The 27,944-nt window shown below is 38.4% G+C and overlaps 1 protein-coding gene across 4 annotated transcripts in view; it reads left to right on the top strand.

Moving 5' to 3' along the window:
- The window catches only part of LOC136847636 (plasma membrane ascorbate-dependent reductase CYBRD1-like), a 187,840-nt gene extending 160,770 nt beyond the window's left edge, over positions 1–27,070 (top strand). For 3 of the 4 annotated variants that reach the window (XM_067119350.1, XM_067119353.1, XM_067119351.1), the window contains 5 exons: positions 11,059–11,291; positions 12,253–12,473; positions 16,668–16,837; positions 18,448–18,477; positions 26,001–27,070. In XM_067119350.1, coding sequence (XP_066975451.1) covers positions 11,059–11,291; positions 12,253–12,473; positions 16,668–16,837; positions 18,448–18,477; positions 26,001–26,169 — 823 coding nt within the window. In that variant the 3' untranslated portion in view covers positions 26,170–27,070. The remainder of the gene's footprint in view (positions 1–11,058; positions 11,292–12,252; positions 12,474–16,667; positions 16,838–18,447; positions 18,478–26,000) is intronic. The other variant, XM_067119352.1, reaches the window with a different exon arrangement.
- Positions 27,071–27,944: the final 874 nt, after the last annotated feature.

Here is a 27,944-nt window from a genome sequence, read left to right as displayed (position 1 = left end):
GCTAATACCATGCAACCTAATGAGTATTATTTAAACATGAGGAGAAACTCGATCCATTAATGACCTCAGGAGTCGTATATCTATTTAATTGGTCTAGATGTAATCTTGGGAACTACGTCCGCTCCACTCGGAGGTTGCTCAAATGAGAGTGGGCTCTCATCGAGGCGTTAGCTATAGAACAGGTGTCAAATTAACTAATCCTGGATTTTCAGGTATACGTGAAAATACAAAGAAATGTAATCTGACATAAATTACAAAGATTTGAAAATTATAGGCTAAACTCCTAACGAACAATATTTAGCAATCTTAGAATCACTCTTCATTAAACAACTCGTTTCACAGTTAAACACCCAGTCTTCCTCAACACCTGTGTCTCTCGTGAGCTCAAGTCGAAGCTGAACCCAGCCCGAATTGTGAGTTTGTCACTCGAGGGTCTGTGCCCTGAATGAGCACCTGATGGTAATCACTCCTCCCAATCTTTTGTACTTGTCATTTATATTATTTGTATAGCTTTTTACTGTCAATTCTTATTGTTATTTTAACGTTTGTCTTCTCTTGTTATGGCTTGAAAAAGGGACTTTTACGTCTTGAAAAGTTGCAGCAATAATAAAGTACTTAGGAAAGGAACAAAGGACTGATCCTTCACCTTGCACCTACTGATGTCTACCGGTTGATAGGACCCCTTTCAGTCCTCTGTCTCTCTCTCTCTCTCTCTCTCTCTCTCTCTCTCTCTCTCTCTCTCTCTCTCTGTATATATATATATATATATATATATATATATATATATATATATATATATATATATATATATATGTATATATACATATACATATATATATATATTATATTTATATATATTATATATATATACATATATATATATATATATATATATATATATATATATATATATATATATATATATATATATATATATATATAACAGTGACAAGACAGGTGTTACTTGTCTTCTCTGATAGGAAGACAAGCGTGTTTGTGTTTGGGTAGTTAGTCTGAACATCTCTTTGTCGCTTATTTTTTCTTTCATGATTGTTATCATCTGCAGCCCTGAAGACTAAACACGCAAATAAAACACTATTTTCCGAAATGAAGGAAGACATGAGATTATTGACTAGTGTTGTGTGTGACACTTTTGCCGTTGGCAGTGGAAGGAGCTTTCATAGAATTCCGTTGGTAACAATGAATGATGGATATCCAGGACATAAGTGACTTGTCCATCACTCAGTGACCTTTTCGGAGAAGATTAATGAAATTTTCATCGGGGCGCCCATTAATCTTTAAAGGCATCTTCGGTATTTTTACCTTTGCCCGCCCAATCAGACTCCCGATTTCTAGTCGCTCTGTCGCGGTGGTTCCTTCCTCTTCTTTCTGTGCCAGTAGTCCTCAGGTGGGCCGCTGATATACCTCGAATATAAGATGTAATTGTTCTCTCTCTCTCTCTCTCTCTCTCTCTCTCTCTCTCTCTCTCTCTCTCTCTCTCTCTCTCTCTCTCTCTCTCTCTGCTGAGATATTCAGGCGGGTTATGTATCTGTAAAAAATTATTAGCTTAATAGCTAAAGTAGATTTTATAATTAGTCGTTTACATGGATTTAATTTGTATTCTTATTGCCATTACTACGGCTGAAGTTGGTGGAGCGGGCGATGAGGAGAAATCCTCAGCAGCAGAGTGAAAGAAACAAGGACTGTGTCATGTAGACAGAAACAAGGACTGTGTCATATAGACAGAAACAAGGACTGTGTCATATAGACAGAAACAAGGACTGTGTCATATAGACAGAAACAAGGACTGTGTCATATAGACAAAATGAATGTTGGCGGGCGGTAAGAGACAGCTCAAACTCGTGAAAAACTCTTACAAAAAACTGGTTGTTAGTAGTAATTAACGAAAGTATCCTTTTTGAAATTGAGTAAATTATTTCTGGAGTGCCTCTATATATATATTTGCTGTCCAAGTAAAGCTGAATCGTATCAGAGAGCGTAAGCGGTATTACTAATGGTTAGTCACCAAATGGAGTTCCTCATTGGACGGGTGGCTACCGCTCTCACCTAGCACTCTGCTGGCCCCGCGTTCGATTCTCCGGCCGGCCAATGAAGAATTAGAGGAATTCATTTCTGGTGATAGAAATTCATTTCTCATTATAATGTGGTTTGGATTCCACAATAAGCTGTAGGTCCCGTTGCTAGGTAACCAATTGGTTCTTAGCTACGTAAAATGAATCTAATCCTTCGGGCCAGCCCTAGGAGAGCTGTTAATCAGCTCAGTGGCCTGGTTAAACTAAGGTATACTTAACTTAGTCACCAAATGGAAATTTCCAGTTACTTCCTAACGGGAAATACTTTCGGGGCGTCGACGATCAGTCTCGGCGAAGTGACGCTAGCTGACAGGAACGAATCGGTCAGTCAGTATCTAAGAATCATTTCTACTTTTTGGTCCAATTTTGTTACATGAACATGTTTGAATAAATAGCCGTTTTTTCATGGCAGAATGAATACTTGAAATAAAATTCGAAAGAGGCAGGAAGAACCAAAAAAACTGAGATCTGTATAGACGAGGGTATATTATATCGCAATTTTTCCCACTAAAAACACTACAAAAACGGCCGCATTGCTGAAGTTTTCATAAACTAAAGTATGAAATTAGTCATTATTCTTTTGAAAATAATCATAATTTTCAATCCCTGAAGCGAAAAGACAAGAACATTTGTGACTCCTTCACAAACTGATGGTCTTTGTAGACACCCACAGTTGAGAGGCCGCGATTAGTTGGAGGTGCACTGAGCAAGCAGCATAGGAGGGGGCGGGGTGGAGCAGGACACTTGCATTTCTTGGCCCCTCTGTCAGTCACTCCGCTCGTCGCTCACTTTGTCTATTATTTTGCTTCCTCTCACAAGACATGTGGGGATCGGCTTCTGGCAGATCAGAGAATTTCGTTTGCCCCCACCCCACCCCCACCCCTTTTTTTTTTTTTTTTTTTTTTTTTTGTCTACCTGGAAATCCAATGTAGCGTTTTCATAACGCGTGCTCTCTCTCTCTCTCTCTCTCTCTCTCTCTCTCTCTCTCTCTCTCTCTCTCTCTCTCTCTTCGGTTTCTCTTCATCAAATACGATTTTAAATGTTTCTCTTCATCAAATACGATTTTAAATGTAAAACTTGAGCTCCTGAGCGTGCGTTAATATTAGCAATTAACAACTTGGCTATATACAAGAAAAATCTCTGCGTAACCTAAAAGTTGTGGCGGCAGTGATTGCTTTTATGGGTGTAGTATTGGCGTATCTGGCGTTTCCTCAGTATATTCCGAGCTTTCGGGAAGGTAAATAACAGACATATCTGCTGTTTCCCAGTTGATGGGTGATTGAAAGTTATTTTTCTAATCTCTATGACCACACCGAGTTCGGATAACTCGGACAGAGGGGAGATAGATCTCCAGCACAGGTAACACACATTCACACCCACACAGAAAGAGAGAGAGAGAGAGAGAGAGAGAGAGAGAGAGAGAGAGAGAGAGAGAGAGAGAGAGAGAGAGAGAGAGAATAGTTTATGGACATCATGGTTGACGACGATCTTAGGCAACTGACGAATGTTTAGGAAGTGGCGTACACGCCTTTAGAAATATCCAAATAAACTTTTTAAGAAAACATTCAACTTCTTTTTGACTTTGTGAGAAAGTTTTTGAATTTGGATTCGTCCCCATAATGGCATAAAACAGGTAGTTTGTGTTTTCAAGTAAATATCATCATTCTTTTTTACTGAACTCATTATACTAATGGGTTATTTAAAAGTTGTTTTTTGCTGTGATGTTATTCAGAATGTAATCTCAGCATATGTTAAATTTGATAACATCTGCACTATCACTAATGTGAAACGCAGGAATTGTGATATATATATATATATATATATATATATATATATATATATATATATATATATATATATATATATATATATGTATATATATATATATATATATATATATATATATATATATATATATATATATATATATAGTATATATATTTATACACGCTGTGTTTTATGCGAGCATGTTTATATATATATACAAATCTACATACATATTTCATAAACACACTTCAGAGTTTGTGGTTGGTCATGGGACACGTTTAAAACTTGCTTAAAGGCGTATGACTGTTTTGTACGCGCTGTTTTACGCAAGCAGTGCCACGCCCTCTCTCTCTCTCTCTCTCTCTCTCTCTCTCTCTCTCTCTCTCTCTCTCTCTCTCTCTCTCTCTCCACTCCGAAAGCCCTACTTCAAAAGTGGAGATATTTTTCAGTCCTCTGATGATGTTGCTATTGAATCGGTTGTGCCTTCAATCGAAGTGAGTGTCTGGGGAAGGTCATTTGAGGGACACAAGAGGATTTCGACCACTTTTTGGGCTCCTGTTCACGCTAATGTTTATTGGTGCAAGTAATATTACCACATGAAGCACCTATTAAAATCTCTATGTAATTTATTCAGAGCAATCGGTAGATACATTTGCAAGCTTTCGAGTCTCAAAATCTACTTTTTAGTTTTCTGTAAAAGAAAGCTATTGTGCCGGCTTTGTCTGTCCGTCCGCACTTTTCCTGTCCTCCCTCAGATCTTAAAAACTACTGAGGCTAGAGGACTGCAAATTGGTATGTTGATCATCCACTCTCCAGTCATCAAACGTACCAAATTGCAGCCCTCTAGACTCGGTAGTTTTTATTTTATTTAAGGTTCAAGTTAGCCATAATTGTGCATCTGGCAACGATATAGGACAGGCCACCACCGGCCCGAGGTTAAAGTTTCATGGGGCGCGGCTCATACAGCATTATACCGAGACCACCGAAAGATAGTTCTATTGTCGTTTCTTCGGCACATTTTTTACTAGTTTAGTGTAGCTAACTCAAACAAGAGAAGGCAAATTGAAATGAAATCATATTCACTGGTAATTATGATGTGAATCTCTTAAAAGTTTGCCGGACTTCCCTTTCTTCTCACCGCTCTTTTTTCATGGCTTCTTTGGGCCTAGGCTCGAGACGACATGCACTTGATTGTCCGTCTCCGTGTTCTTCGCTTTGAATCCTGTGAATGTGAGGCGGCTGTCAGGAGATCGTCGCTGCGTCGTTCTTCTCGTTCGACGCCTTCGGTTCATAGAAGCGAAACCTCGGCGGAAGGAAGGAGGGAAATTCGAAACCAAAACGAAAGTTGCCAGTGAGCCCTCGTCTGGTCGCGTGAGACGATGCTTAGGAAGGGGCGAGGGGTAAGTCTTGGACCCTCGAGTCACGCACACGTCGTCTGTTGGCACGTGTTCGTTCCCACTCGCTTCCACTCCTGATTCTGCTTGCTCGTAGAACCTCGAGTTGTTGTGTTTGTCTGAATCGACGGTGCAGTCGCTCTTGGCAGATGCTGCTGCTGCTGCTGCTGTGGTGATGATGTTTGTTACTGTAAGGCACGACAGCGCTGCTATTTCCTGTTATGAAAAGTAGTGGTTGTCCTCTTCTCTTCTCTCCCAAGTACGCATAAACTTGGCTACACGCCTTGTCACCTCTTTTCTCATTTTACCATCTTCCGTTCATTTACTTTCACGGTCAGTTGGTTTGTTTAGCTTAAGCCGGCCTTATGCCATCACGGGCCCTTGTTCACCGCCATCCTTTAAGCTTTGTGAAGTTGGAGTGCATAGAGTCTAGGTCTGGTGTGGCCGACACTTTACCCCCTAGTTACAGTGCGAGTCATTCACTTCCATTCCTTTTCACTGCTCGAACTTCGTGGTTCCCATCGGCACTCAGAACCTTGTTCTAGTCCACATAAGCATTCAAATGTAGTGCTTTGAAAGCATTTCACTGTATCTGCAGTTTCTCTTAACTGTTCCCATTTAACTCTGGTATTGTCAGCAAACATCAGCCAAGTCAGATTCTGTTCACGAACCGTTTTCGTATCCCACGACTTTGAGCTACATCGCTTGTCGTTTCCCAGCTTCTTGCATCACTCCGCAGACTCATAAAGATAATTCAGTAGCCGTGCAAACATAATCTAAGTCGCGTTTCACTTTCAGTGTAAAACTTCCAAACGGCAGGGTTTATTTCCATATACATAGACATATATATATATATATATATATATATATATATATATATATATATATATATATATATATATATATATATACGTAGTATGTATGTATGTGTGTATGTGTATGTGTGTGTACTAGATGACGTACCCAGCGTTGCACAGTAAAAACTCAAAGCATAGAACACACCCAGACCGGACGACACACCCAAAATGTAGAAAAGATCTAAGTGAAACTGTTACATTCACTGAAAGATGATAAACTGGAAGACTTGCCGAGTTAGCTTTTCTTAAATAGAGGCTTCTTTTATTTTTACAAATATCCAGAGTGCTCTACTGACACCAAGTTATATTCGTTTCCAAAAATTTCCAGAAAGTTATACATCATTTTACTCGTTCTACTCAACTAAATTTGGACTTCGGTGGCATTGGGAGTGTCACTATTCTTCTCAGCGACCTGGAAAACTATGGATTAGACACTAATATCTCGTTTTCAGTTATTTTTACATGTCACCCCCTTCCCACCCCCACCCCCTTTGGTGCTAGTGATGTCTTACCCCCACAGTATTCTTTTCCAGATAGCAAGTCATATGTATACCAAGTATGGTTGAAATTGCTCCATGCGTTTCAGTTATGCTGGAACACACACATACATCCATTTTTATATATACATAATAAATAAATAGCTGATGTACCCAGCGTTGCATGATAAAAACTCAAACGTAGAACACACCCAGAGCTTATACTGTACTTCTTCCCTTCAGTAAGAGTGCAACCCCACTGTTTGTGCAACTTTAATTTCTTCGTTTTCCTCAGTTGGTTGAAATGAGGTATGATAAACCTGTAAAGTTGATTTAGTTACTAAGTCTACGGACAACACCAGCCCCCTTTCAGGAAAGGCCTTGCCACCCCCACCCCCATTGGTGCCCTTTGATGCTAGTGATGTCTTACCCCCACAGTATTCTTTTCCAGAGTTGTGCTGGAACATGCACACATACATACATCCATTTATATATATATAGTTTTATATACTGTATACTATTTACATACATAAATGATTATGCATGTGTACAGGCCTTTAGAGGGGAGGTGACTTGCTCCGTATCCTTTTCCACTCTGGCTGCGACCCATCACAGACAGCTTTTTAACTACTTGATTAATTATTCCATGCTCAGATCACCAAAGGAACAATGGATTTTAACGGAACGTGTGTCAGTGCGCTTGAGCGCTCGCTTGTTCGTGAGCACTTTTTCTCGAGATACGTTTATGAGCGCATGTGAATTAATGTTGGTGAACCTCCAACTGTAAAAGTTAAATGTTTGGCGTCATGTCTTCGGTAAAGCTTACGTTTGCTCTCCTCAGAAATGGCTTTTCATGTAGTTACAAACTGGCAATATTTAGCCAGGCTTCACAAAATATTTCCACAAACTCCAGACCAAATACAATTGAAAGTTCGATTGTGCATGAAGTCTGGTTGAGTAGCTGCTTTCGTAAAGAGAACGAAATCAAATCAACCCATTTGCCATGGGCGCTAAGTCCGACCCTTGACCTCCTGGTTTATTTCACCTTCCTGTACGACTCAGACATGGTCAGCAAGTGAGGGAAAGAGGGGAAAGTGAATACATGGGAAACAAATGATAGAAATTTTAAGTTTGGGAAGAGACAACACACTGGCTGATGTGATGTCACAATTTCGTTTCTGGTTACGCATGTATTCTTGCGACTTAACGGGTATCATGATGATATAGCCTAATGTAGCTGTATACGATTACCTAAATTTGCACGTAGCTCTGACATTGTCGCCACAGTAGTTTGATACGACCTACGCCGTGTCAAGACCAATGTTTGTAGTGCAAATGTTAGTGCTCGAATTATCTGTATCGATTCATTATCGTTTTTAAATCTGATTGTATTAGACGACACTAATTTTAGTAATGAGTGGGAACTCATTTTTCTCTCGGTCGTATTGTGACGTCAATAACGCACTTTTGTCACTGGTGCTTTTGGGAAGAGATCCTGTGGCTGTTGTTGTTGTTGTTCTTCTTCTTCTTCTTCTTCTTCTTCTTCTTTTTTTCACTCGTGAAATTGCGATGGATGTCGTGGTGCTTCATGGAGATTGTTCGCGGATTCAGTCCTCTCGTTCTCTAGAATTATGCCTTTTTTTTTTCATCTCGACTTTTTATTAATCATGCATGACATTTGGAGGAGTTTCCGTTTCCAAGTCCTTTCATAACTGCGAGGCAGGCGGCGGCGGCACCTTTAATAAGACTCTAGATGACTGGGATCTTGATTGAGTGGTGATTTCTGACTTCGGAATGTTGACCACCCGTTTCTTGTATTGTTTCTCCTTGTCGCTGTATTTGTTGTGCCGTTTCTTCGTATACTTTCGTAGTTTTTTCACTTCGTCAAACCATACCATTTATCAGTTTTGTTATGGCAATATGATATGATCAGCGCTACTTGGGCGAAAGCTAATTCCAGCTGTAGATTTAGTTTCCCTCTAAGTGGATGGTAACATTTAGCTGTTTTCTTTGAGATTTTGAATTACAATATCCAAAAGACCGTTGCAAACTTCCTAAGTAAAGACAAGACGGTTAAATGATGAATCCCTCCTTGTTGGGATTAGCGTAATCAAGTTTTGTTATCGATGGCAGTATTATGTTAGAGGTTGATTCATTCTCTGTACCTTTTATGAACGCATCTAACCACCGTTCCGAACCTTTGTGTATAGCAGCCATATATCTTGGGAGGGAGTCTGGAACGGTGTACGCCGTCTTTACTCTCCTCTACCTGGAATTAAATAATTTCTGGTACACACATATATATGCGTGTGTGCGCGCGCTCTTATGTGCGTGTGTGCGCGCGCTCTTATGTGTGTGTGTGTTAGTACGTGGTAGCATTTATATGGCTGGACCACTATAATCAGAAGTTTTGAAGAAAGACTTCGTATTTATTGTGGAAAGGAAAGAAGTGTCAGATGGATTTGTTGCTCTAATGTTAATGGTCGCTTTCCACAAACTTTTGTTCGTTTTAACTTGTGTGTCTTCCGTTATTATACGTGAACAAAGCGTGTCTCTTTACGAAGTAGTATTTTTCTTCCCTCGCTGTTGTTTCATTCTCCTCTAAATGCCTCTTCCTGAGGTGACGGCCGCCCGGCGCCATATTTTCTGCGTTCTTGTTAGCCCGGAATTCCGTACACAGCTTCTGGCTGTTTACTTTTTCTTAGTAGGGAAAGGACCGTGGCTAGTTCAGGCAAATTTGTGGTGGACCGTGTAATTGACTGCGGCTGGCTTCTTCCTCTGGTCTCCTGCCTCCTTTTCGTCCACAATGAAAAAAAGTTTTTCTGACTGTTATCCGGATCTGATCGGACAGAATGACAGAGGTCTTCCTCTGTGGACCTTTTGTTTCATTTCTTCATGACGACAGATGGAGTTCTCCTTACATCAAGATCTTCAGAATAACATATTCTTTAGAGTTTGTCCTACACTGTAGTCAGAACTGCAGTTCTTACACACACACACACACACACACACACACACACACACACACACATATATATATATATATATATATATATATATATATATATATATATATATATATATATAATATATATATATATATATATATATATATATATATATATATATATATATATATATATATATATATATATATATATATATATATATATATATATATATATATATATATATATATATATATATACAATCTAGTCTGCAGTCAGGCTGCTGCACTCGCAATTTTATTGGAAGATGCGGATGCCCTTGACTTGGTGAGCACAATCTTCGTTGTTTTACTGAATTGAAAAAGGACGTGACTTATTTGATGGAGGAAAATTAAATCATTCATTCTCTCGTTTTTCCTTTTACGGAATTTTTCTCTGAATTTAAAGGCTGCCCTCGTTATTTTTTTTTTATTTAATGATATTCATGTTGAGGACGTATTAAAATGTATGTTTTAGTAATATGTTGAACAATAGCAGTCTATGTGCTTCACTTTTAGTTTTCTGTAAAAGAAAACTATTGTGCCGGCTTTGTATGTCCGTCCGCACTTTATTCTGTCCGCACTTTTTTCTGTCCGCACTTTTTCTGTCCGCCCTCAGATTTTAAAAACTACTAAGGCTAGAGGGCTGCAAATTGGTATTTTGATCATCCACCCTCCAATCATCAAACATACCAAATTGCAGCCCTCAAGCCGTAGTAGTTTTTATTTTATTTAAGGTTAAAGTTAACCATAATCGTGCTTCTGGCAACTATATAGGATATGCCACCACCGGGCCGTGGTTAAAGTTTCATGGGCCGCGGCTCATACAGCATTACACCGAGACCACCGAAAGAGATCTATTTTCGGTGGCCTTGATTATACGCGGTAGTGGCTGTACAGAAAACTCGACTGCGCTGAAGAAACTTTGGCGCATTTTTTACTTGTAATAGTTCGCCATTCACTGCAGCTCTAGTTCGAATTGGCGCTGCGATACTGTAAACCTTGTCAGTGAAAAAAAAAATAAGTACTTGACTGAATTGTGGGATGCGATTGCACCACCCTTATGTATCTTGTCTGATGCTATGACACCGACCCCGATATCATTTTTCCGTACCTGGTAACCGAGTAAAATTTCTTTTGTTATAATCATGTGCCTCTAGGATTCGTATCCTCACAGTAATGTCTGACTGTCTGGAAATGAGTCGTCAGAACTAATAGTTCTCTCTTCATAGAAGTCAGTCAAGAAAAAAGTTCCAAAAGATCAACATCTTGACCTGACTTAAGTCTGCCTACAGGGGTGCAAATTAAATATCGCGAGGGCCACCTGCTGTTAGCAGATTCGTCACTCTTATATGGGACCCTCTGTTGCTCATTTCAGTGTCATTTCGGTTTATTCAGTGTGTCTATTTTCCTGTAGTTTTACATAAACCTTCCTTCTCTAGCCAGAGTTGATATTTGACGTCCCGATTCTCATATCTTCTGCAGTCGATCTCATCGCGAGTCGTACGGGGGTTCCGGCGAGATGTCCCTCACAGCATCGATATTCTTCTACTTCCTGGTCATCTTGGCCGAAATCCTGATGTTCGGAGTGTTGTGCCTTGCGCTCTACTGGGTCGTGCAGTACAGAGGCGGCTTCGCTTGGAGAGAAGATGTAGGCAAGGAATTCAACTTCCATCCGGTACTGATGATTGCTGGGTTCATCTTCTTCATGGGCAATGGTAAGTTATGTTTTATGTTTTCTCAGGGAAATGGGCTTCACAATCTTAGCTGGTACCCATTATACCTCAGGTGAATTGTGTACTGGTCATTAGAGGATTGTGGAAGGCTGCAGGCAATGTAGGTTGGGTCGTGGGGCTAGAAACCTTATTGTGAAAAGATATATGAAATTTTAAAGATTAAAAAGGCAGTTCCACTATAGGAAGAAGGCACATATCATCATACATTTTCTTCTGAGGCTCTGCCGTTGGTCCTCGTTTGGTTCATTAAATGAGCCCCATTTATTAGTTAATTAAAGCTTATGGTTTCCTTGAAAAATATATTCCTTTTTGGCCATAAGTGTTTTGATAGATAGCATATGCCTAATCTTTTCTTAAATGTCCAATTTTCTCATCTTCTAAGTTTTGAGGCCAGCTTGCCAAAGAGTCGGTTTTTATGTGTGGCCTTACTAATCTATATTTGCCCGTGCTCTTACATATATTTATGCTTTCACTTTACGTACATTACACTTCATCCATGTTTCTTTTAGTAAATTCAACACCAACATTTCACGTCCATAAAGGAGAGGTGGCTCATTAGTCCTTTCATTCATTCCAGCTTTGGCTTCTGTAGATGCTACAGTGCTTTCCCTGCTTCACTTGCAGTACCGTACTCTGTATCTCACCTCTTCTTTTACCTTTTCTCCTGCTGCTATCTCTGACATTCACTCCCAAGTGCCTATACAAGTCAAGTGCTTCCATTCTCCCTCAGTCCATGTCAACATTCATTTCCCTTTCATCCTTTCACAAAGAAATATTGGAACGTCACGTCTGTTAAATATACTGATAGTCCTGTGCTATTGTACTGTTTTCATTTGATCATTGAATTCGTGTGGACTGCTGCCATATTTGATTTATACGAAGAAAATTCGAACTTTCACAAATGCCAAATCTGACGAATTTCAACTTTCTGTCTCTCTTTCAGCCATGCTCGTGTACCGTGTCTTCCGCTGCTGCAAGAAGCTTCCAGCCAAGATCTTGCACACGTATTTGTACCTGATGGCTGTGCCATGTATCGTGGTGGCTACGATTGCTGTGTTTGACTCTCACAATTTAAGAAATCCGCCTATCCCTAACTTGTACTCCCTTCACTCTTGGTTAGGCCTCGTCACCATAGGCCTCTTCGCTCTCCAGGTAACACATACGGTGAGATGCTCCCTCCACCCCCGGCAAGGCATAAAACACCTCTCCTCTCCATTAGTTGGTTACAGTAAAAATACGATCCAAATTCGAGCAGAAGAAATGAGGATGCAAGATTATTGCTTTTCCAAGTCGTTTGTTGTAATGTTAATTTGACGCATCGTAGGGCGGCGTTAGTCACATGATTTGGTCATTTTTTGTAGCCTTTTACTTGAGTGACAGTTCTTATCAGAGCGCCACAGCATTTGTACTGCAGAAGGTCAAATTTCTGTATAACATTATTGTATGGGTTGCACATTTAACCTGTTTTGACAAATGTTGACAAGGCAAGGCCCTTTCATGTGGATGAATTCTCCTTGATTCTAATTTTTATCCAAAAGACATAAACTCACTTTTATTGTAGATATATACACACACATTAGAAACATTCTCCAGCATATGTTAGCTTATGCCGACTACGAAAAACCAAGTAACTTTGACATATCATGGGAAAGTTCTGCCCTCTCCCGCTCTACTGTAGCATGTGACCCACGTGGCTTTAGTCTTTCACTTAGGAAATGAAGGCAGATGATGCTCATATTTCGAAGTCATGTCGTCACTTACCCTGCCCTGGCTTCGAACAAACTTCTCTTTTCCAAAATGCCAGTCGCGTTATAAGATTATCAGATTCTGCCTACTTCAAACCTTACAGGCCTTCTGGAAGCAAGATTGCTTTTTCTCCATTTGTCAAAAAATGGATGTGTAAACCATCAGAGCTACAACCTTATCATATATTGAATCAGAAAAACACAGTATATATGCCGTCAAGGAAGTGTTAAGGAATTCATACAGTAAACATTATTGTAAGTTAAATTGCACAATGTATCAATCCGTTCATACCATTAAATTTGAGGCTTACATAGTTCTAGGATTTGTGTGGGCCCTACAAACTTCACTTTTTTTTTTATTAAATCAAGGAGGGGTTTGACATTTTAAGTCAGATTTTTTTTTTTTTACTTCTTGATACCTGCTTTTTTCATCAAACCTGTACTGTCCGTCCTATCCTGTGGTGCAAGTCTTTTCTTTAGATATTATCCTGTATTTGCTGATGGCATTATAAATCATGTGTAGAACTTTTATTTAAATTTGTTATATCAGTAAACATTCGGCTTTTGTTTTCTTATAAACGTTACTGAATATTTCTGAAACATTTTAATATATGTTACTCATGCCTCTAAAGCAGTAAGTCTGACACGTTTTAAAACTCTGCCATATTACTGCAGTGCACCTTTTCAAGACAAGTAAATTATATCCTGTAAAGAGTTGTAAATCTTCTTTAGTCCTTAAGTTCATTGTAACTTTTATCTGTGATAGTGTACAGATCTGCTATGTCATACCTACCTAACAGTTTTGATAAGATAAGGACATACTGTATACCTATAACTAACATTGCATCTTTGGCAATAAAATTATTGTATGAACTTGATCACGAAGAAGTAGCTGCAAGATGAGAATTCACCACAACCATGTGTAGGAAAGTTGTTTTTGCAATTGCATTGTGTTTGTTATAGTAGCAGAAAAAAGTCTGCATATTGTAAAAGCATTTCGAGATATACAGTATTGAAAATGCATTGTGAGATATTTGGCTATAATCTGCATCTTGGAAGTACGTCGTATTAATCAGGCAAGAACCTCATTAGTATTCTTTTGTAAATGTCTATATGTGCCTTAAATCACCATTAGCTACCCACAGAGGTCATATGCCAAAGCTTCAGAGAAAATCTGCACATGAACCTCATTTCTGTACTTTGGAAATGAAGATGCCAGCCGGGGTGGGGGTGGGGGTGGGGGTGGTGGCTGACAAGAATGTGCTTTTGTGTTGAGAACAGTTGCAATGTATGTCACCAGTTTTAATCTTTATACAGCTTTTGTATTGCCATTTCAGTTTTTGCATGAGTCAGAACGTCTAAAAATTTGCTTCTGCATGTGCTTTTGCAGGAGACATGAAAGTTGTTTTGGTGTGTGACACATTTGTACAGTTCTTATTTTTCACCCTTGTGATTAATCGTATTGAACTACTTCAGGAGGGTTTCTTTATTGTCTAGCAGGTAGTAGTTTTCTACTTCTTAGCTTTCTCCAGAATAAAAAAACAAATGTTAAATTTGTAAAAGATTTTCTTTTCTCTAGGTTTTTATCCTTTGAACCCACCCTGTAGTGAGCTAGAGTGCCTGTACAGGTCCTTGTACAGTACTTTGCAAAGAAAATAAATAGCTAGTTTGAAGTGATGGATATATTTTTGGTGATGTAATCTTTGTTACATTCTTCCTGATGTTGCCTCGGTTTTAGAATTTAAAATCTGTTTGCTTGCCAAAACGAAAAATGAGCCTTGCATGATACACATACAAAACATAATTATGTAGTATGAATATATGGTAATATTCGTAGAAATTCAGTCGTGGAAAATATCTTCAAAATTCTTAGTGACCTGTTTTATATGTAACCAAAACAAACGCTATCGAGCAGCAACAGCTGGAAGGATCATTTTGTCTTAAGATCACCATTTCCTTCTGTGCAGATGTGTTGGATCACCATTGCATAGCCTGTTTCAGTTACTCAAATGTTAATGTTATATCATGCATGCATATTCCAGTGTCTGGAAGCCTTTGAACAGAAGCATGAAGAATGAAGGCTATCTCTCGCTTTTATTTTTTGTTAATAATGTGCATAGCATACATTTTATTGAGTCATTCTCTAAAGTACTGTATTGTCTGTGCCGCGCTTTATTTGTTCATGAAATCAGTCCACACTGCCTGTCTTTTGTAGAATACAGTAAATAATAGAGTTTTTGAAATTTTGAGAATGATTTTTTCGGGCAGTCATTTTTTAATCAAAAAGAGGAAAATTTTTATTGTCATTTTTTTTCCACTAACAACCATACCCACTGACAGAGTTGGCACGCAGTATACTGTCATGAGGGACAGAGAAATGTGTAACCAGTCTAATGAAAAATAAAATGCTATTGATCTTTCAGTTTGAATTCATTTAATCAGAAACAGAATATTAGAATTGTTCTGGGTGCAGTACCCATTGTCTATCAGTTTTTCGTGACTCTTTCAAGATAAGGGATGAAGGCGGTGTATCTGTTGCTATGTATAAAGAAGAACTTCAAGGACTGTCATAACAGAAATTAGATATTAGCTCATCTCACCAGAAACATCTGCTTCTTTTGAAATTCCATAGTATATCAGCGGCGGTTAATTAGTGTTGCTCAAACACTAAAGGGGCATCTCCACCGAGTCCTTCCGGAGACGTCAAATACTGTAGATTAAAATTTATAAGCATGTAGTAGTGATAGAGCTTTCAGAAGAGTTCGTTTGAATTATTCTTGTACCTAACACTGTAAAGGATGCAACAAGGGATCTATTCATCGTCCAGACATATTACATTTCACTTACGTTCAGTAACTGACTTAAAACAGGAACTTTATGATTAACTCTAAAATAGTCATGTAAGCTTGCTCAAGTTATGAGATTTCAACTTCGTCGTTAACGACATTGAGAAACATCTCTACTGAGCAAATTATAAGATACAAACATAGAAGTCTGTCGATCTAAAAATGTTTAAAGGCAAGAGCATTATCATTTCTTAAATTTTGCTCAGTACCTTGTAAAGCTAGGTTTCACAGTCATCCATGTTGGAGAATAGACTTTTACTCTTTATTTTACTGATTTTTCTTAGAGTATATCATCTTAATCACTTTTTCTTTTGGCTATGTTTTTTTGTCATGACCTTCTCTTCATAATAATTAACAGCTGCCATTTTTATAAATTATTATAAATAACAATTTTCAGATAGCAGTTATCTAAATTAGGCAAAATATAGAGTAATAAATCACATTTTAAGGATTCATAGAGAATTGGTCAGTAGGCAAGTGCTTTTCCTAATTTGGTTTGTAAATATGTTTTTAACTGAAAGTCGCATATGTTTAGACAAAGTTTGACACTGAAAATAGAGCTTTTACAGTTGAGACAGTTCAGTATTAATACTGTTACTCTTTTGAATGTCATGTTATTTTGAGATCTTTCCTCATTTTTAAAACTTCCAGTTGTGCTGGTATTGCATGATTGACAATTTAATCCATTTTAAACACCTGTTTTGATTGCTTTAGTTATTCTTGATTTTCAGAGTTAGTGTAAAGTCTAGTAATATGTATAATTACAGCTTGTCGTTGGATTCTTCAGTTTCTGGATTCTCTTGTGCTGTGAGCAAGGTACCAGTGGGTTCCGTGCTGCATTGGTGCCTGTCCATGCAACATTTGGAATGATCACATTCATGCTCGCAATTGCTACAGCAGTGACTGGATACACAGAAAAAGCTTTCTTCAGTCTGAGGTTTGTAATTATGAATTCAGAATAATCATAACAGTCAAGTCCCTCTCAAGTAATTTGTTTCAACTACCATTCGTACAAAAGGAAATTATCTTAAGGTTGTTGCAAAGTCCTAGTAAGTGCTCAGAAATCATTTTAAAAAACCTAAGGCTCTGTGCAATATTTTCATGTGTAAGTACACTGGCATTACTGTTGTACTGTATGTGCTGAAATGGCTGTAGTGTATTACAAAGATGGTTGTATGAAATTTCCCAGATGCCAATATTTTAATGCAGTAATAAGGAGTGCAAAAGGGACTGGATATTGGCATTTGTATTGTTATAGTTGTCTATAGTGATTGAGGACTTCCCCAGCATTTAGGCTAGTATTTTGAGCGAGGTGGAATGTGCAACAGGTCATTTTGAAGTATAGGAGATATGGATGTAAATAAAGAAATGAAAGAATTCACCAGTCACACATACAGTAATCCCTCGATTATCCGGAACTCGACATTAACCAACACACCTGGGCCAGGGACCAAGGCCCCAAAGATATATGTTGTATGTGAACTTCAAAAAAAAATTCTCTGATGGTTGGCAATGCTGCACGGCCTCAGAAGAATGCTGGTAACAATGCTTGTACTCATAAACAGACTGAGAAAGGGTTTTGAGGGGTGAGGGAGGCCTGGAAAAGTTTCCAAGGTGTGAGAGTGGATTTGAATGGATGGGCACCGTGGGAGAGGAGGGGCAATTAGGCTGTGTAGAGGAACTCACTCGGAGAAGGGCTTGTTTTGGAACGTGGTTGGAGCTGGGGAGCCGTTTCCCTGGCTGAACGGGGGTGGGGATGCAGTGTTGGATAGATGAAGAGGGTAGGTAGATGTCGGACTTGCTAGGGCTTGTTTTGTTTCATATTTTTATGGGTATGATTTTTTCACCTTTTATTAAAAGATCTGCACAAAAAAAAAGAAGAGATGTGGTATAGTATATACTATATATATATATATATATATATATATATATATATATATATATATATATATATATATATATATATATATATATATATATATATATATATATATATATATAGAGAGAGAGAGAGAGAGAGAGAGAGCTATCACTTTCATTGAAGCCTACAGCACACACACTTTATATCAACGCCTAACGTTTTCAATTTAAAGTGTGATGGTTGTTGTTTATAAGCATATTGTGTTTACAGTTAAGTGGTATTGACAAGGTTGGGAGAGGAAGGATACGGAGTTGTCCTTGAACACTCCTAGGTTTTTTTACTTGCCCTTATCCAGATTTCGCCATTATTCGACGGGCCCTTGGCTCTTCTAATCTGGAAAATCGAAGGATTACGGTCATTGTGGCTTGGCATTACAAGAAAAAGGATGCTTAGGGTTAAGGAGTAGAATTGACCTAGTTTGAACAAAGCAGGTAATGCCTGTTGACTCGTCACAAACTTTCTAAGTGGGGGACCTCTCTCAGAGGGTTTGTATAACTAGTTCATTTTCAGTCGCAAGCTATGTAAGTGAAATAGAGTTCATCTGAAATTTCATATAATATATTAAACATCTTAAAATTTAATAACATATTCTCTCAGATTCTTATGAAATTCCTTTTTCCCAGTAGTTATCAAGTATATCAAGGATATTATGCAATGTAAGTATCGATATCTTTTGTTGTAACCAGAAGTGATTGCAAAATTTCTTTTGATTATTGGTTGCATTGAAAGGACATGAATATTAGTCCATAGACGATGCAGCTGCTTTGCTAAGTTTCTTTTCCATAATAGTTTTTTTTATTCATCACGAACGAAAAGTTTTCCATTGCTTTCAAAAATTAATAATTACAGTATATTTGCTTTGCTATGTAACAGGTGGTCATGAAATTGTTTTTTGGAAAATCTTAGTTGTAAGAAAAGGACTTGCGGTCAGGTAATGAATTCAGTCTAAGAAAGAAAAGGCTGTCTTTCTAATCTTATCAGATATACAGCACAATGGTACTATAATGTATAATTGCATTATGTTAATTCAGATAAAATAAAATTACCGCACTCACCCAGGAGTTGTAAGTTTTCTCAAATTTGCTGAAGATATGATGCTAAAATTTGCTATAGTTTGGTTGCCATGATGAAGTATATTACATTTCTTCTTTATCAAAAGATTTTACATTCTGCATCTAAAGGCAAAGCAGCTGTATGACTCAGTGTACATACACGTATTTCCGTATAGAATAAAGATAAGGACTTGAATCATTCTGAAAGTGAAGAACAAGTAAGATTAAATGTGCATGAAAAAGGCAGTTTTTTTTTTTAAATAGCTTTACACTGTATATAAGTTGACACTTAAAGTGAGCACGCTGTGAATAAAGGCACTTTATTACCAGTGCTTGTTGCTCCAAACTACATAAGTAAAGGATTTCAGATTAATATTGCTGTTCAAATTAAGTTCCAACGAGCAAAACAAAAAAAAAAAAAAAAAAAATTTGTGGAGTTTAGGCTCTCTACCCAAATACGCTAGTAGTTTAAAACACTCAGTAGCCTGTACCTTCTAAGTCCCCATTCAAGTGTTCTTTGAAAACTGCCTGGGTTAGTAGAAAGGGCAAAATGCGTGTGTTAAGCAAGAGACTTGTTCAAAAATCAATACCAGAAGTCAGATAAAAATATAACATTTACTGGAAGTACAGTAAGTAAAACATAATGTAAACTAAAACGGTGCTGTATATTTTTAAATCAGTAACAGCCATACTCTTATTCATTCTGAATTCTGAATATTACAGGGAAACGGGCATGCTTGAGAAAGATACTTCAGACAATTTATTTTAAAAATGAATAAAACGTGGACAGCAATCCATATGTAACCCATGTATCAAAGAAACGATATACATTAATCAGGGTAACAAAACTGAAATGTTTGTTACAATGTTCCTTATCCTTTCAAAAGGATATAGAACAAATTGTCATTCTCATGTCCAAAGGAGTATGGAGGCGTAAGAAAGTCAAATCTCTAACTAATAGAAGAACTTCTCCATAGAAAGTGTAATCTCCAACAAATAAACATTCTTCATCAAATATGAATCACTAACTTTGAACAGACTTTATCTATAAATAGCATAACATATTACCATATGGTCTGCATGACCTGGTGCTTGATTGGTATTAATTCAATTCAAATCTCTAACTAAGCTCTCCACTGCCAAGTGATGCAAGAAAAATTCAAGTTTATATTAGATCTAATGTTGAGACACTTACATCAATTCAGAACTTCTTAGAACAGCAAATGGAGAAAGGGTATTAGATAGAAATTTATTTGTTCCGACACGACATACAAACCGTCGGTCCTTTACATTAGGAATTACTTTCAGCGTAGGCTGGAAACGGCCGTTGAACTCTTGAGCCGATTCGTCAGCGCGAGGATCCCCGGGACAGGACCACAGCTCCCCCAATGAATAATCTTCATCACTCGCAACCCTTGCAGTTCCCGAGGGGCCGAGAGTGTTGGGGGCCGCTGCGGTCCCTGCTTCCGAGAGCATTCTCGACCAGATGAATTCTTTTCTTCGGAGAAGTTTATTCAGGTCGAGACACCAAGCTTCTCCCCTGCCTCGACAGAGTACGAATTCTTCTTGCCTCGGAGGGTCTTGCCGACTGCAGTTCTGTGGGCAGTTCTGGTGCTAAGAAGAAGGACTTTGTCCCAATTCGGATCTCCGGTTTCGTAAGTCCCGAGTTGGCTCGACCCTTAGGAACTAACCTTTGCTTGGTTTTGCCTTTCTCTTTCAGAGATTTGCCATATACCTCGGTAATCAAGGTTCGTACCAGGGCACTGCCTTGTCCTTTGGACAATGGCCAAGACCTTGGGGTCTTAGTCTTCTCGACTCGACCTTGAGTTCAAGCCAGACCCCCTCAACTCCTAAGAAGTCCCAGGCTTCGGTAGAAGATTGTGGAACACACAGCCCTCTTCTTCCCTTATAGGAAGGTGCGCATAACTGTGTCTCTTTCCACCCTCTTTCCCATAATGGAGGAGGGAAGAGAGAAAGAGGTATCGACCGTGAAGAAGTTCTCCTACTGCAGATTCCTGAATGAAATAATACTTCTTGAGTCTCTGGAGCTGGCAGCGACATTGCCGAGACCTGGGATTGTATTCCTTTAGGGGAAGTATCTATTTCCCTTAGGTCTCAGCAATTCTTTCATCAACTTCCATCCCACTTCCTCTCCCGTGCTCCCGATTCAGGAATCACCAGCCCAGCTAGAGCTAATTGTCTCAGTATCCTGTCATCTTGCAGAAGCTTCCCCATGGTGGAAAATGTAGGTCTGCTTCCATTCCTCCATCCTTCTTTCCTCTTTGAAGTATGAGGAAAGAGTTGGCTAATGCTTGGTTGAAGGAACCTTCGAATATGCCTGCATATTCCCCTCACATCGTGTGTCTATTTACAGATTCACCGATTGAGGAATAGGCGCACACCTGTGAGACTTTTTCTTAAAGTTGTGTGACCGAGACGATTAGTACCTTGTCATCACCATCCTGGGCTCAAGGCAGCCTTTTGGCCTTCCAAGAATTCAGGATGAGTTTTGTGACACACAGTGGTTTGTTGAACAACAAAACTACAGTAGTGGCATACGTCGACAAACAAGAGGGAATTGTTTTTTCCTCTTGTTTAATCTGTCAACATTTGCAGGTACTCGAGTGTTCTATAGCACACACGACAGCTCAATTAGCCAGATGCATTCCCGGTGGGGATGTATTGGTAGGTAAGCTTGGCCTCGGGTTTGAGTGATCGGGACAGAAAGTGCTGCTCACTCTTCTTCACGAAGATTCACGAAGAGACTGCTCTACTGAGAAATCCCTACTGGCTTTCTGTTGCCTCTTTGCACAACAAGTCGGCAGTTTTTCTCGCTCCTTCGTACCAGACCCAGGGGCCGCTACAGTGAGGCATGCTGTCTTTCTGGGAAATTTGATATCTACATTTCTCCCTTTGTATTTGTCTGTTTCACTAGGGGTTCACAAGCATTGCTCACCCTGAGTTACAGACAAATGCTGGAAGACTTCGCCTCTCACTTGATCTGATAGCCAAGGCATCGAGACGAGTTCTGCTTGACCGAACTTCCTGTAGCAGCTACACAAGAAACGGTTCTTCAGGCAGTACATCCCTTCATGTTCAGAACTGGGAGACCTTCCAGCTTTCCTTGCAAGCATAGACTTCCTTGCCGAGCGGCAACGGATATAACTGGATATCTTTTGAAGCCCTCTGCAACACTGTACCAGTGACTGGATCTGTCTTCGCTGGTGAGTGTCATTGACGGAACTCTTCTCGGGTCAGAGTAGCTCTTCAAATCTGGGCTTCCTCATCTTCTCCGCTGAGGGTTGCTTCTCTCCCTTTCATTTGTGAAGAACGTGGGCCCTTGCGACCAAGTCTTCTATCTGAAGTAGCCTTCTTCTCCTCAGTCGAGATTTAGCTACGGATGAGAAGCTTCTTCGGTCTTGCTGTCCCAGGGAACTGTTCCCTGGGTGGCATGTGACTCTCCTTTAGGGTTTCTGTCCCATGCTCTGCACGCGCCCTTACGAGAGTCGTCGGATAGAGATGTGCCCTCTTAAGACCATCTCTCATCTTGCTCTGGCTATGACATAGAAGATGGAAGAACAGGTGAAGGTGATCAATACCTCGACTCCTTCTCGGATGTCATGGGTGGACTTCAAATCTATTGGCATCTGTTGTCGGGTTCGAGTCCTTCTTGTTCCCCTCTTCCTTGGACTTTGTGTTGATGATCCAGATCATTTGTTACTTTGTCCTATTAGGGAGCTGTGGTACTTTCCGAAAGGCCCAACATTCATAACCTGGATGTCGTCGACGTTTTCGCTAGTACTCTCTCTCCCAAGGAAGAAGTGTCTAAGGATGCATCTTCCTCCTGGCCTTGTGAAGCGATCGTAGGAGGTTCTCGGCAGCTGACGACGACGATACCGGTACCTTCCACCCGAGAGCTCACGAAGTCAATGGCTTGGTCCATCCTCACATTCGGGAAGTTTCCGTTGGTCTGGAAGCAAGGTGTGGTCTCATAGACCACACACTTGTCTCCCTGTGGTCTTGCCCACAGGCCCTTGGAACCTTTTTTTTCCTTGGCCCTGTGGTGGCTGCTCAACAAGTTGTGTTTTCTTACCCAGCTCCTTCAAGAGGACTAGTAGCATCTCGCCTAAGGTGTTGGTTCTGGAAGTGAGAAGGATACCGAGAGTGACTGGCCTGGCTTTCTCCTCCTTCCCCGTCCTTCTACTTCTCCTCCTTCGGGATGAGAATAGGACTCGAACCAATACTCGCTGGATCTGGCGCTGATGTGGTAAGACTACACATGAGCACCCGTTCTATTATTCTCCTAGAATCATAGAAGCAATTCCACTCCTTCCTTTAGCAAGGGGAGGAAGGAGAGACTGGCAATAAGGGAAACCCTATCTCAGCTTTTCCTTACTGCCTCCGACTCTAGATTCTTCCAACATATTTCATATGAGTTACGTTTCCTCACTTATGCTAAAAGGTCCACTATCTGACATTTGATCTTGCAGTTCCTACACTCCGATCAATATGTCAGAGGCACTGTACTCCTCCTCACTCTTTCGACCAGGAAGAGTAGCCCTGGTGTGCAGAACTCCAGTCAGTTCAGGAGACTCACTCAGATTTTCCCCTCCAACCAGTGAGTCTTCCTAATGTAAAGGACCAACAGTTTGTATATCGTGTCAGAACATATCACAATTTTTGAAAGTAAATTGTATTTTTCCTAACTATACAAACCTGAGGTCCTTTACATTACATATTATGCCCGCCTCATGCCACCCCTCAATCTGAACCTGGACCGAAAGGCAAATTGAAATGTTTACATCCGGGCAGGAGGGTATTCCCGCCTACCTGTCGGTAGTTACTGCCTAACCACCTTGCTCAAGAGTTTAACGGCCATTTCCAGCCTACGCTGAAAGTAATTCCTAATGTAAAGGACCTCATGTTTGTATAGTTAGGAAAAATACAATTTATTTTCAAAAATTGTGATTTAAAAAATTTTTTATGTAGAATTCCAAACTCATCTTTTAGAACTTTTGAATACTATGCATTCTTTTCCAGGGTACTTCTTATAAGGAAAGTTAAACACTGAATGATGTCAATTGAAAATATGGCTCCAATTTCTTTTGAGGAAATTGAAATGAGGACAGAAGATGAAAATGAGTGAATGACAGGGCACTTTAGTAAGGAATACAGGATTTCTTAAGATGCTAGAGTTGTTTAAAACAGGGAAAATATGATATACCATTAATATCACACAATTAATTTCAGTGATTCTGGTTCATCTAAGGATTACAAAAATTAGATATTCCTTGAATCCGCTCAAAAGAAGGAATAAGGATTGATGGATAATGATGAAAAAATTTTAAAATTTATTAAAGAAAGAATTGAAAATAAAAGAATTTACCTAATTTTTTATGCCTTTGTAGTAGAAAGGGTAAATTGCCAATATTTGGTTGATGTAGTTTTTGTTTTGTATCCTTATCTGTGATGGGTTCTAGAATGGAGAAGGATCTTTTAAAGAGCATTTCATTTCTTGAGACAATAATAGTTCTGTGGACATATCAGAGGTATTTTGATTGCTGTTGTTACTAATATAAAGGAAGATTGTAAAGAAAAGTCTCACAAAAAAGGTGTTTCATCCCATAATGAATTTCCACGTTTTATAAAACCACATAGAAGAAATAAGGGACTATTAGTTCCAACACTCTAAAGATGGAGGATACAGGGGTGACATGTGCTCACATAACTTCAAAGCACAAGCCCTGCACCAGTTGTTATACCTTGAGCAGATAAAGTAGTAAAGCGTTATGCAACTAAGGACTGAACAGATACAAAATGATGTTATAGAGGTCGTTCAGATGAAGATTAAGAACAGTGACATAAACCCAAGGAAAGGAAAAATTCATCACGCATAACACTCAAGTGGCATTTGAGTGGGTGGTGCACTGATTCGTATTCTACTCAGAACTGATATATTCAGATGTCACTATTGTCCTCTTCGATTTAGGCAACATATAAACAGTAATTGATTAGAAATGATATTTGGAGATGTGTGCACGCCTCTTTTGATAAAGATCTATGCAATATTCGTTATTGTATCTTCACCGCTATAATCCTGCCTAAAATGAAAATAGTTACAGCACAGCTGAGTTCAGAAAAACAAAAAGAGACGTACATATAAAAGGCAATGATTGTTGTTGTCTTGAAAAAACACACTGAAGAAGACGAAATTTTGTAAATTGTTATTATTGTGTGTCAGGAAAAATTTGAATGGGGAGGTAGATTGTATCTATTAATGAGTGTCTGAGATCTTATAAATGTATCCATTGCTCTTTTAACTCGGATGACCTGGCATATTTCTGAAGTTTTCTTATTATCTCTAGAAAAACCACAATTTTCAACCTGTTACTTTTGTGAACACTTAGAGCAGCAATTCATCAATGTGGAAATTTACTTTCATATGTAGGTATAGAGTTTGCACTGCTTGAGTAGTTAAGAAACCCATAAAAATTATTGTTAAAAATCTTTGTGTAGTGTACAGTTTACTGTACAGTATTATACTACAATATAAAGAAAATTTTATCATCTTATGAACTCCCAGGTAGTTACTCAGGGTACAGCATTGCAAAGATGTTTCAAGGCTTTTAACATGTTTAGGTCATTGATGGTAATCAAATATAGCATTTCATCAACTTCCATCAGACTCATGCCAACAGGAAAAGTCTGTTTTTTCACACTGTTCATGACTTTGCACATTGAAGCAGTTTACCCCATTTCTCATGTGTGCCCAATCACAAACATATCATAGTTGGGTTTGTCTTGAATTTCATGGTATAACCCCGATCTTACGAGAATTTACTGGGAAGATCTTGATGTATGGGATTTGCTAGTTCGTAAAAGTTGAGAGCCACAAACAATAATAATAATACTACAGCTTAGGGACTGAGACTGAACTGAGCCTTTTACTTGCACGTTTCCTGGGTGCTCAGTACATACTCATTTCCCTAAAGCAATCAAGTGTAGTTGAACTTTCTGAAGAATTCGCAGATTTCTGTGGTGACTTCCAAATAACAAATTTAATCATTTTGCAAATTCAGTGACTATTCCAGATAATTAAATTAACAAGTTCTCCCTCCCTTGTGCAGGTTTAACTACATAGCTCTACCAAATGAAGCCATTGTAATTAATGCTCAAGCAATGTGTCTCGGTGCTCTTGCAATTGTCATGTATCTTATTTTCAACTTACAATTCAAAAGAAAAAAATCTGAAGACCATCCTAAACGTAGTCAAAAAAATAAACGTGACTGGGTCTAGATGTTCATTGTAGATTAACTGAATAGTGTAGTTATTCTTATAATCAGAATATTTATATTTGAAATTTGATGTGTTTACTTGCAACACGGAGTCTTTGTGAAAGCTTTAGGGTAAGTATGAAACACTTTATTTCATGTTAATCTATTTTATGTAGCCTACCTTATTTGAGGTTATACCTCGTGTTTTTCTGTCCTTTGTATGCTTTTTAGTGTGCTGTGTTGAAAAAATACTTTGGTACTTAATTAGCTAGATTTGATTGCATAGAGCATTTACATCCAGATCTTATATTTTGTGAGAATCATGGTTTTAGCTAAAAACTGCTCATCATAAAAGTGATTTAGGTTCTGCTGGATTCTTTTCTGTCACATAACAGACCCGCACGATGAAAAATTTTTCAATGGCAACAAAACGTTTTGTGAATGTAAAATGAACATACATTATCTTCAAAAGCCAGGGATAAGACATGGAAGGATACTAGTTGCAGTGCTGTAGATCAGGAGATTAAGCCAGGCATAATGCACTGGGCTGCCAGTTTAACAAACTTTAAAGAATTATGAAGCCGTGCTCTAGCAACACAGTGAGAAAGCACGGGTTATTGCCATTTTTGCAAAGATTGGTTGCATGATTATTTCAACCCTGAAGTAAAGAAATGCTTGAGGAAGAAAATGTTGCATTTCAAAGCCCTTCTTTTAATAGGTAATACATGTGTCTATCGTGGGTCTGTTAATTATGAAGATGAAGATGTTGAGGCTTTATTTTATCCCCTAAAACAGCCAAACTTACAGCTGCTTGTTCAGGCTATATGCAGTGTGTCAAGGCCATATGCAATACAAAGCGCCATTGATATGGACCCTGTTCTTGTGGTAAAGGGCTGGGGGACCATAAGAGAAACTCCTTTTAGGAATCGTGAGTGCTGTACTATAAAAGAATTATATATATATATATATATATATATATATATATATATATATATATATATATATATATATATATATATATATATATATATATATATATATATATATATATATATATATATATATATATATATATATATATATATATATATATATATATATATATATATATTGTTAGACTGCACATGTTCCCATATAGTACTATGCCTGTACATATTAATAAAGATATAAAGGAGAAATATTAATAAAGTATTGGTGTTCGTAGAAATTAAGGACAAATATTGAAATTGGTCTTACAGAAAGAAAATTTGAAAATTAGTTATCACTTGATTTTTCTTAGTTTTGTACAGTAGATTTGATAATGTATAGAGTACAGGTATTTATTTTGTTAATTATTTTTATTGATGGTTTAATATGTATATTTTAAAAATGGTATATTGTATGTGTACCATATATAAAACAATTACTTGCATGTGGTTCACAATCATTTGCAATTTTCTTCATTAAGGATATGGCTTAGAACCAATTTAATGCTCACAATGAAAGATTTATGATTAGGTAAGCCAGGGAAATTTAGTGGAAGGTAATTAAATGAGGAATAAACAATATACAGAGACGATTCCTTGATCCAGGAGAATATTGACCAGGTTTCTGCGCACATTCATGGGTGAGTTTTGGTGGAAAGAAACCAAAACAATGCCTAAAAAAAAAAAAAAAGTTGCTTGTAAGTCTCTACTGGTCTAATATATCAAAAACTTTTGTCCTGTGATTAACCAAAACTAAACAACTCCCACACAGTGACTTGGGAGCAGTTATTTGTCATGAGTATGATGTAATGATCACTAAGGCCAGCTTGGT

The sequence above is a fragment of the Macrobrachium rosenbergii genome, chromosome 17 (assembly GCF_040412425.1).
Source record: "Macrobrachium rosenbergii isolate ZJJX-2024 chromosome 17, ASM4041242v1, whole genome shotgun sequence".
Taxonomy (NCBI): domain Eukaryota; kingdom Metazoa; phylum Arthropoda; class Malacostraca; order Decapoda; family Palaemonidae; genus Macrobrachium; species Macrobrachium rosenbergii.
The sequence above is the reverse complement of the archived record's forward strand: the minus strand, read 5'-3'. Positions and strand labels throughout refer to the sequence as shown.